Genomic DNA, 12,161 nt, shown 5'->3' with positions numbered 1-12,161 from the left:
GTGGTCCCTGACTCGGAAAAGTTTGAGAAGCCCTGCTCTAGGGCATTTCAGCATGGTCACAATGTTGGGGGGGTTCAACCCACAACTTCTCGTTTGGGACACTTTAAGCACCGAGCCATGCCGCTGGCAAGCAGAACCCTACATGTGTGGACTCATGCCTACACAAATCCGCACATATGCAAATATGAGAATTTGTCATTTATTTTCCCTCAGTATTGAGATTTAATAACCTCCAGAGACCCAGCCTATACATTTGGGTCCAGTCTTTTGTCTATATTGTCTCAGTAAGACAGCAAGGTTAATTTCATCCCTTCAACACACATGAACAGCAGTGGAAAGGCCAGGATGTCCTTGACTGAGCACACTAGGACTCGTTAAGGTAGCTCCAGTAAGTCCAAAGTTAGGTGTTACTTTTATCAAACACAAGCAAATTCATCTGTATTCAAATAAATAATATAAGAGTTTATATATACAGATATATTGGGATTGCCCAAATATGAGACACAACTGTGTATAAGACACACCCTTAATTTTGGGGACAAATTTTGTTATTTTCTATATTACCGTAAATATGACGCACCAATACTTCGGCAACAATGTAAAAACTATGAGTTCATTTTATCATAAATACCCAAAGTTGAGCAGCATCCACCTTTCACCAAATTTAATATTGCGTATATGCCAAAAGACCGCAATTAATAAACGAGTCAATTGGATTGCCTTTCCGTGTTGCCTAACCGGCGCACTCTTAATTGAATCAGCTGGAGACATCATAACTTTTTCGTCTCTGTTTCAGTAATATTCCTGTGTGTGAAAAAAGATGGACTCGGACGTTGGTTCAGTCCACCCGCTTCTTTTATTGAAAATAATGCTGTAACAACCACAGCTAACAGGCAATTGATGTTAACAACCAACTGACTGAATAAGTAAATAAATAATTAAGTTACCATTTATAGAACGCACTCATAATTTTGGCCTTGATTTTGGGGGAAAAAGTGTGTCTTATACTTGGGGATTTGAAATGATTAGGGCAGTATCATGCAGTCTTACAAACAATGGAGAAAGAGTTTCTCAAATCTGACTCAGCTGCATGATTTTTCACAGAGAATAAAGAATAAAGGAAAGTATTTTGTATTGTCTGTCTAAAAGTGCTGCTGCACCATTTATGTTCATATATCAACATTTCATAAAGTGTTTGTACCAACCATTTCTTTACTGTTTGTAAGCTTGTCTATATGTCGCGTTGTTTGTTGGCATTAAGCTAGCAGACATTTAAAGTTATCCTTTTGTTTTTCATGGTGTGTATTTCATTTTTTAATGTTAATTTTGATGTTAAATGTGATCGTTAACTCTCACTGGGAGTGCCAATAAATGCCATCAGGTGTTTTTTTTTTGAAGAATCTGGCAAATCTGGTGTGTGTGTCTATAGGCAGTGTTGGGCGTAATGCATTACAAATGTAATGTAATTACTGTAAGGCATTACATTTTGCTGTAACGTGGTAGAGTAATGCATTACACACCAAAAGAAGCTATAAATTTTTAACCTGAAAGTGGTGTTTTTTTTCTCCAAATCTGCCAAAACAGCGTGAGATCAGAGGACAAACGTCTGGAGAAAAATGTTTACTTCCTGTTATTAGTGTCAACTAGCAGACGACAGGTTGAATGAGGACAATACGTACAAGATGGACATACGCCCATTACTTTTAGTTCTTCAGAGATAAAGGCAAGAAGAATAGAATAGTTAGGTGCACTTTGTGCGCGGCACCTAAAGCTGTCAACTTTGCCAAATAGCACCAGTAATTTGACAAACCATTTCGAGCGGAGCCATAGTAATGTGAAGTTAGCAAAGTCAGAACATGCGGAGGATTGAGATAAAACAAAGCAGCGTTCTCTTGCTCAGGGATGCCACTCCCACCAATCGCCAGTATTTCGAAATGAGCAATAATGAGATAGTCAGCTTGTCATTGAATAATTGCCATAGTCTATTAATGGTCAATGTGTATCAAGATGAAGCATACAAAAACTCGTTAAATAGTACGTTAAACACAATAACGATAATGTAGGCTAGATGCTAATGTTAGCTCCACCGAAACTCTTTTTTTTAAACGTCTTTCCCTAACCTAGCGAACTGAACTTGAATTTGAATATTTACATTGAAATTGTGGAATGCTTAAAGCATAAACAATGTATCACTATGACGTGAAGCAAAGTAATAAAAAGATTAAAATACAATAAACGATTTTACATTTTGTCATATCTTTAAAGGTTTACAATACAATAGAGATGAAATGATTTGTACTGTTTTTAGGCTTAAGCCAAGTTTCCACTAGATGTGTAATGAGCGTAATGAACTATATTTAGAATGGCAAATCCATATTTCCAGTTATGTTAGTGAGAGTAATAAAAAAGTAATGCAATAGTAGTGTGATGCCTTACATTTCAAATACAGTCATACAGTGAACCCCCGGGTTACGACGTCCCTGGCTTACGTTTTTTTATTGTTACAATGTGGAATACTAAGTTTTTTCGTCCGCTTTTTGAGGCATTTATCCCGCTTTATGATTAACATCAACATCAGTCGTGACCTGTGGGGTTGGTTGTGTTTGTTGTTTTGCCTCCCTCTTGAGGCGTCTCTAGGTCATTTCTCATATTTTCTGTTGACATCAAACTGCCGCTGCCGCTGCAAAGCATCGCTACAATACTGGTCTGCTATTGGTCGGCGTTTCGACTCCCTAAAATACTGGTCTACTATTGGTCAGCGTGATGGGGTCACAAAGATGCTGCTCTGCTGTTGGTCACAAAGGTGGTTGCTTAAAAACTTGCTCTTGTGTGAGAGTTTCAATATTGTACTTATTATGCATTTTAGTGCTTAATTCAAACTTGAATTGGTTATCCATGAGTCCCAAGATTGCTAGTGATGCTAAAGAGAGAAGTAAGAAGATGATTTATGTGGAAACAAAGCTGGAGATAATCAAGAAATATGAAGAAAACTAAGATAGCCTAGCCTAGGCTACCCTTACTAGGGGATATGGCCATAACAAGCGTCACTCAAAGGTAACTAAATCCTTTATATATATAGAAAAATGATGGTTAATTGTATTGCGTGTATATGAGATATAAATAGCACTTACTTGGCTATTTTGATACCAATTTCAAATATGTATATACAATTTTTATGTTTTTACCTGGGATTTTACGCACATTAACTATAGGTTTAATTGCACACCATACGGCGAATTCGCATGACAATCCCAACCGCGGAACGGATTAATCTCGTAAACCGGGGGCCCACTGTATTGTAATGTAACTAATTACTATGAAATTACAGTAATAAGTAATACATGATATATTACAGTTTTGAAGTAATTTATCCAACACTCTCCATAGTGTGTAAAACGTGTAGGCCTATGTGCTGTGTCGTATCGTGTGCGTGCTCACTTTCTGTGTGTGTTGAATGGGAATCACGACACGAGTGACGTGGGTGAAGAGGAGGCGGAGGAACCCGCAGCTGCTACTTAGTTCGCGTGCTGCTCAGCTTTTGATTCTTCCCATCATCACACTCGCACGCGCGCTCCCGCCGCCTGAGCAGGCAGGATTCTCTCTCCCAAAACATTTTCTTACTTTCTGCATTTTGGGGACAGTCGGCCAGAAAAAAAGGCGACGGGAGCGCTCAGCTCTCACGTCAGTAAATTGGGAGTCTGATGGGATGTGGCGCGGGGTCGAGGCTGGGTATTGATCGGCGCGTGGCAGCCACGCACGCATGCTTGTGGCAGTCCACCCGGATTAGACTTAATCTGTCATTAGTGCTCTAATCTCGCACACGCGCCTGCTCGCTTCTTGCTTTGCTTTCACAACGTGTGTGAGCGCGCGCGCGCGTGTGCGTCACACAGTCCCGCGGTGGTGGTTTTGGTAACGCCGGGCCTCATCAAGGACATGGAGCACTTCGACGACCGCTCTCAGCCGCGACACGGATCCGGGGGTGGCGCCGGGCCCGGGTCGCGGGTCAACGGCGTGCAGAGCCCGACGCACAGCGCGCACTGCAGCCTGTTCCGCGCGCCTCGCAGCTTGAAGGCCCTGAGCGCCGAGAAGCGCGCCAAGAAGGTGCGCTTCTACCGCAACGGCGACCGCTTCTTCCACGGCATCGTCTACGCTGTGTCGCCAGACCGCTTCCGCACTTTCGACGCGCTGCTGGCCGACCTGACGCGCGCCCTCTCGGACAACGTCAACCTTCCGCAGGGCGTGCGCACCATCTACACGCTGGACGGCTCCGGGCGCATCGGCAGCATCGATCAGCTGCTTGAAGGTGAGACGGGAGGATGTGGAGCTAACTTTTGCAGTTTCAATCAAAAACAAAAAGTTTTCTGGATTTTGTCTTGTGATGTTTGCTGGATGTGACGTCATTTACAGCGAGGAAAAATGGCCGAACCCCGAATCAAAATTCCCGAAATATTTTCTGCTTAACCCACTAGTCCACGAATGCCATAATAATCATAATACGGAGTTTATACGAGAGCAGCTTTGACTTGACGTCTTTAATTGAACTTGAACTTGAATTTTTTAGACCACAGTTAAGACTAAATATCCAGTTATTTCATTTTGGATTCTATGTAAAATTGTTTATTTTGACTATTTGCTTAAAATAATATTTTTCATATATTTTTTCTAAACATCCAATGCTCATTTGTTGATACTAATAATAATAGATTAAATTGCAATTATTTCACCCTATAAAGCATTGTAAATTAAAAAAATATTTTATTGTTATTGACCAATTGTTTAATTAAAAAAATATATTTTACTTTTATCTTTCGGCTGTATTTTAAAATACCTTATTCTCGTTTTATATGATACTCATTAATAGATTTAATTGATGAATTAATTCAACCAAAGTAAATGATGTAAAATAATAGAACATTTTGATTGTTTTATTTACAATAAATCATTTAATCAATTAAAGTATAAATTATAAAAAATATCTATGTAATGCTGTGTATTTCACCAGTATTCTAATTTGCATAACTTATAATACATCAGTTTGCTAATTATTTTATGAGGCAAAGTCATAAAATAGAAAGTATGCAATTTGCAATCGAAGAAAAGATCAAATAGCTCATCACAACATCCATCCATAATCCAAGCCGCTTATCCGCACGAGGGTCAGGGATGCTGGAGCCTATCCCTTCTGTCTTCAGGCATTAGGCGGGGTACAACCTGAACTGGATGCAGCAAATTGCAAGGCACACAAAGATGAACAACCATTTACATGCATAAACAAACCTAGAACAATTTCAAGAGGAAGACATAGGAGCACATTTTGCCATTTTTTTTGCTAATCGGCTATCACAATACTGTATTTATTAGCAATTTCAACATGCCCCCTAATGTTTATGGATGTAAACGCTTCCTTGTTTGGTACAGCAATGCCACAACATCATTCTTTGTGTCTGTGTTGGCAACTGTCGCCCCCTACAGGCGAAAGTTATGTATGCAGCTCTCTGGAGGCCTATAAAAAGGTGGACTACACCAAAAATGTCAACCCCAACTGGTCGGTGAACGTCAAGGCATCAAGTGCCACCTCGGCCCGCGGGCCCCTGTCGCTGGGCAGCGCCAAGGCGGGCACCCCCGGGACGGGTGGAGGCGGGAGCCTGCCCGAGAGCCGTGAGAACAAGGACTTTGTTCGACCCAAGTTGGTGACGGTGGTGCGTAGCGGCATGAAGCCCCGCAAGGCGGTCCGGGTTCTGCTCAACAAGAAGACGGCACACTCCTACGAGCAGGTGCTCACAGACATCACCGAAGCCATCAAGCTAGACTCTGGAGTGGTGAAGAAGATATTCACACTGGAGGGGAAACTGGTAAGTCAAACGCTAACCATGCCACAGACCATGTGCTAACCTGAGGTGGGGATTTTACATGTTTTTGTTGGCCCATCAGCCGTCAGTCAATCAGAGTTGCTTCGCGATGTGCCCATTGGTTACTTGATTGGAGGAGCCTCCCAGAATGCTTTTCTCAACTGTGTGCAAGCGATTTATTCATTCAAATCATATTTTAAAACCAAATGATACAAACATGCTTTAGTTTTGTACAATGAATCAAACATGAATTCCCAGCCATATGCCGGCAACCTTGAATAAGGAAAAAGTGTTCCTCTGTTCAATACATTAAGAACAGTTTCTCTCTTAATAGTAGTTGTTGCATACTAATGCTCTAGTACTCAGCCAGTTAATCCTAGGTGCATGTACACTATGTGTGCTTGCCGCCTATTCAGACTATTTTTGAACTTCCATGCTCCCAAATATACTATATGGTAGTTTGAACCATTCCTTGGTAATTTGGGAGACTTAACTGGATGAGGTGACAAACCATTACTAACGATGACAGGTGACACAAGTATGATTTAGGTATGATGTTTTTTAGAACAAATTGTGAAGCAGGACATGTGAATACTAATATAACAACACTCACGGGCATATATTCTTTATCTTCTGCAATGAATGACTACTATTACTGCCGGGGCCTTGTGACATCTCCAGTCAGGTGGTTCATAGTGTTAATTATTGACATCCGCCATGACATTAGCCAACATGCACGATAGAAACAAAAACTGAACGTAATCCAGTCATAAAAAAGGTATATTTGGAAACATTTGTGAATGAAGAGCATTTCCCGATTTCATTGTGCAGAGAGCTGTATGAATTAGTGTGTGTGTGTGTGTGTTTGTGTATGTGTACGTGTATGCAGTGTTGTAGCTGCCTACACCTCATAAAATAACACGGCGCGCCTATGACTCACAGGCACTTCAAGGTCCGCCCACTTACTCGGCTGTGTTTATTCGTTCAAGTAATCTAATTTCAAGAAAAACACGTAAAATAATCCAGAAAGTAAAACTTTGTTTGTAGGCTTTTGATCGGTTACAATGGCAGGACTACTTTATAGCTGCTTTGTCTTGTACTTGACAGCTAACGTGGTAGCTATTTTATTTCTCATTAGAGCTGTTGAGGCAGGACCCTGGTGATGTATTTCGCCCTTCCAAACTGCTAGAAATGGTGCTTGAATCTCAGAATAGTAATCTGTGGAAGTGCAGGACAAGAATGCATACAACACTGGCTGGTCCTGTCAGCTCATTCTCTCTCATGTTCTTCCACGTTACAGCCAATCAGTCCAATCACCACCAGGTGTGACTAATTACATACTGAGTCATCTTGCTTTCAAGATAAACCTTCTTGCATTCATTCCTGTTCTGCTTGTCTGGCTTCTGACTCTCCCTGCCCCCGACTACCCACATGCTTGTTTTACCTGCCCGGATTCTCACCTTTCCTGCCTCTAACTACCCGAATCCCACTGTACTCTTCTGCCTACCGGGATTCTGACCTGGCCTATCCTCGATAACCTTATTGCCTGCCTCCCTGTTAAGAAGACCGCTCTGCCTGCCTGACTATGACTCAGCCTGGCCCTAACTGGACTCTCTGTCCCAGATCGACTTTGTCTGCCTGTCTCCTGTCTTTTGCGCTTCTGTGTCCAAGCCAGCTGCTATCACCTAGCTGCCTCTTGTTTCTGACATCAATAAACCAACTGTTTTCCACTCTCACCTGTCTTTGCATGCTCTTGGATCCATTTCCTGATTGCGATCATTTATATGCATATACAGCCTATACTGAATACGTATATATGAATGCAATAGATTTTGTCTTTTGCATTTGGTGTCATATCTGTGTGCCTCTCGCCATTAACACTGACGGGCATCGCATCCCGTCTGACCTTGTGCAATCCATTTAACGATTGGCCATGATTAACCCAGCAGGGTGTCGCTCCAGATTCCTGATCGGATTTTGCGCTTCTTAGAAAAAAAAAAAAAAAACATTTCTTTAAAAAAAACAACAACTTTCTCTTTTGAAAATCTTCCTACACAAAATTTAAAGTCACACATTTCCTCCCAATGCTTGCTTTCACTTGGTTGCCATGGGTTACGGTTACACAATCAACTCCCCTCCTCTCTTTCTGCAAGTAAGGCTATTATGGCATTGCTATTTTTAGCCGCTCCATCGATTGGGCCACTGGGCATAGCAACACACAAACCAGCGAGGCTGGGATCTCTCTTTTAATTTTCCCTCAAACTTAACAAATATTGAAGATCAAGAAAGCACAACGGACAAAGAGCAGATTAGTTTAAACCTCCGTGAAATGCGCTTAATCTGTGTTGTAATCACGACTAAAAAAGCCTGGCTTAAGGTGAAGAAAAAAACGATCGCTCGTGGCTTGTACCCGACTCATTTTGACGCTTCTACTTTATGTTATCATCAGTCAAATCTATCGATGTCACATTATTTAATGTCAACTGTGTATAAAAGTAAATACCCTAGTGCTCACCCAATTGGGTTTGTGTGTGTGTGTGTGTGTGTGTGTGTGTTTGTGTGTGTCTATGTATGTTTGTGTCAGAAGTAGGTTTATAGGTTGATAGTTATGACGTGGTGTCCCAGCAGAACCCGTCGAGTCCAAAAAGAGAAAGAGATGACGTCCGAACACCAAAAGGGTTCACCCGTCTCTGCGTTCATTAGCCTCTTTTAATGAGGACACACACACAAGTGCACAGGCTTGAATGAGATTTTTTTGGGTGCGTCTGATCATGATAGATGAGCCTAGGGAATTTGATGTCGCTAAAAGTCCTGACCACATTTTATATTTGATAAATGTCTCAATAGCTGAATTTTTCAAACGGTTCATCAAGAGTTAAACTTTTATAGTTGGCTTAGTTTTTGAAAATTAAAATACTCTCAAACAAAATAGTTGATTTCCCTTGTAGTTTCAGCAATGTTTCTTGAAACTTTTTTGTGGCTCTACTGAAGGAAAACATGCACCAAATTTCTGTTGCTAGGGGAAACTGGTTTCAGAGGCTGAATTTTCAACAGAGATGGGAAATCCAGGTCGAGAAAGTAAAAATCTCTGCCACAGTTTGGCTGTAGCCACAGGTGCTCCTAATCAACTTTTAGTCAAATGAGCTCATCAATTTACCTGTTAAGTGAAAGCACATGTGGCTCAAGTAAAACTGCGGCAGGGTTTTCAAGTATTTTTTTGAATTTCTGGACCCGCTTTTCCCATCTCGGATATTCAACTAGTAATTTGCGCAAAATTACCAAAATAGCAGACTTTCTGTCTTTTACAAAATGGATTCTTGAGAGTTTTTGTGGGTCTACCTATTACAACTATATCAATCAAACCTAATTTTAATTAGGCTTGGGAGTCAGCCATGTAAGCGCTAAACCCGTAGAAATTACTTAGTTTTTTAAAATGAAATGATCATTTCAAACCAAGATGTCTTTCCCGGCATGGCTTGTTGAGATTTTTTTTTTTTTTTGAACAGATATCAAACATATGGCCCACGAGCCAGATACGGCCCGCATAGAGGTCCAACCCGGCCCACGAGATATTTTTCAAATCACCATAACTCCTGATCCGTTTGCGCTAGCATCTTAATTCCAACAGATTTTGAAATCAAAGACGCAAAGCCTTGTGTAGCTGGCATGTTTTCAAGTGTTGGGGAAGTGGAAGTGATGAGACAGGTTGAATGCATCTTATTAGGTGTTCTAAAATATGTGTTTTATGAAGGAATTGAAAAAATGATCATAGAAATGTTCATTTAATGTAATTTAAGGAAAAATGCTGCTTGTGAGACACACTGTATGGGGGGGGGGGTATATTTTATTGTTATCTTTATCTTTATTGATATAGTTATTTGTTGCTTTTCAAAAAAATATTTCAAGTTGACCCCTCTTTTCGAGATGAATTAAGACCAGGCCAATGCGTATCATAAAAAACTATATATAATTGATTATTTTTAAGTTATATAGCATGATTTTTGGCTGAGAATAAATTTTCCTCCAGAGCGAGAATGACTTTGACACCCCTGGTTTAAAGAAAAATGACTTCTTGAGACTTTTTTGTAGGGGCATTCATTATAGACATGTCCTTCACGTTACATGTATTCCAAGAACTGGCTTTGTGAGCTGATATCTTAAAACACTTGGTGAGAAGCTAATCTTCTGGAGTTAACACTTTGTCGAAAAGGTTGAAAATGTCCACTTCATATCAAAATGTCTGACTTCCTGTGTCTTTTCAGACATGGCTTCCAAAGACTTTTTGCAGGTCCGCTGGTCATAGACGTGCCTACTTAATTGAGGTTTACGCGAAACTGGCTTTGGAGCTGAATTCTCAAAGATAATACATTGTGGCTGTCTTAAAACTCAAAGCCAATAGCGTCTCTCCTTACTCGGTCTTGCTCACTAGCGCCCCCTGAAGCTCCTGGTGTCACATATCTGTTAAGTAACCTGAGCAAGAAGATATCCAGTTCCTCTTCCTTCTCCTCTACCTCACACTCCATGTAACACGGTTGCCGAGCAACAGCCGATGGGTTCTACTGTACTGTTTTGTGTGTGTGTGTGTGTGTGTCTGTCTGTCATGCTGATTCTGATAAAGATAGACAAGCTCTAAGTGGCGTAAAGAGCACAGCCATGGCTCCACTTCTATTACTGTTGTAAGCTGTGTTTGTTCACACATACACATCCTCCCACCTGAACATATATACTTATGTCAGGACCCCAGCGGTCAGCAGCCTTGACTCACACACACACACACACTGAAAAGTGCTAACAGTGACTCAGCAGAGCAGCTGCCTCAGATGCAATACAGCACCGAGCATCACTCATCGTCATCGTCGTCAAAATATCACAGACAGGCTGTGAACAGCAAATACTACGTTCATTTGCATAAATGTTGTTTATGTTGCTTATGGTCTTTATCCCGTTTAGGTTTTGGGTCTGGGTCACTACAGCATTGGAAGCTGGGGGAGGGGGGCGGGGGGGTGAAAGATAAAGATGATGAGGCGAAAAGTGGGAAAAATGCAGCACTGCAGATTGCTGGAACCTGAGAATTCCAATGCCTCAAGAACATAAATCTTTACCCCACATGAACCTTGATCTTAACCCTATATACTGCACGGCCAATCCTGGATGCTTCAGGATCCAAGTGGTAAAAATCGACCTAAGTTCTAATCTTAAACAAAACTAGTTTTAAAACCTACATGAACCTAGAATAAGACCCTACCTGAAGACCCTACACCACCATTTTTTTATATTTATAACAAAACTTGTATATCCAACAGAAATCTAGCCAACAGCAAATGAGGGTAACTCTTCTTTAATTTAGTCGTGTCAGTAATACAGCTCTCACTCATTTATATTGCAAAACGAAAAGAAAAAAAATACACCAAACATACGTAAGTCAGGTAAGTCCCATATGCCAAAATTACCGTATATATCTTACTAAATGTACGCAAATTGCAAGGATTAAATCAATCATATAACTGAATTACAAATCATATTCCTTTCAATACAAAACGTTAATTAGACGCAAACAATTATGATTATTAATGCAAAACATTTGCATATGCATTTACCAAAAGAAAATACCTAGCAAAAGAAAATACCAAAAGAAAATACCAAAGCACTAACGAGCTAAACACATAAGGCCTGAAAAAAATATTATTTTAGTACAATTTTACTTCACATGACAAAAACAAAGTCTTTTCCCTGGGGTCCTTCGCACCCCCCCTGGCATCACCTCGCGCCTCCCCAGGGTGGCCCACCCCACTATTTGAGAAGCACTGCTCTAGCCTAATACTAGACCTTACACTAAGGTAGGACTAGTATGTAAACAAACCAGATCTAGATCTAATCAGTCCTTGGGCCTTCACAAAAGCAGTCTAGTGAGTCAATTATTTTGCTAAGCCCTCCCAGGAACCCCCCCACTCGTCACGCTGATTATACATAAGACCATTATCTATAAAAATGGTATTATACCTAAACCTGTATCCTTTTTAACAATAACAAAAGGAAAACAAAGCCTTTTCTCTGCCCCCCCTCCCCCTCCGCTCATCACCTTGCAACCCCTAGGGGGGACCCACCCACTATCTGAGAAGCACTGCTTGTTTGGAATTCTAATCAAATTTAGCACTAGTTCTGTGTGTGTATGAGTGTGAGTGAGTCAAGGCTGACAGCTGGGGGCTGACATAATTGTATGTGTGTGTGTGTGCACATTTGTGCATGCATACGTGTGTGTCGTGTTGCAGTGCAGCTAACAAGTTGTCATTTTATTTTTGGGAGATCAATAAA

At 40.9% G+C, this 12,161-nt stretch overlaps 1 protein-coding gene across 1 annotated transcript in view; it reads left to right on the top strand.

The window, feature by feature from the left end:
• The first annotated feature begins 3,558 nt into the window (after positions 1 to 3,558).
• Positions 3,559 to 12,161, top strand: part of dclk1a (doublecortin-like kinase 1a) — a 48,189-nt gene continuing 39,586 nt past the window's right edge. The window contains exons 1-2 of the mRNA XM_088441679.1: positions 3,559 to 4,303; positions 5,473 to 5,852. Coding sequence (XP_088297805.1) covers positions 3,934 to 4,303; positions 5,473 to 5,852 — 750 coding nt within the window. The 5' untranslated portion in view covers positions 3,559 to 3,933. The remainder of the gene's footprint in view (positions 4,304 to 5,472; positions 5,853 to 12,161) is intronic.

The sequence above is a fragment of the Hippichthys cyanospilos genome, chromosome 18 (genome assembly GCF_059441005.1).
Source record: "Hippichthys cyanospilos isolate Australia breed blue-spotted pipefish chromosome 18, RoL_Hcya_1.0, whole genome shotgun sequence".
Lineage (NCBI taxonomy): Eukaryota > Metazoa > Chordata > Actinopteri > Syngnathiformes > Syngnathidae > Hippichthys > Hippichthys cyanospilos.
This window is presented reverse-complemented; position numbering and strand designations above follow the sequence as displayed.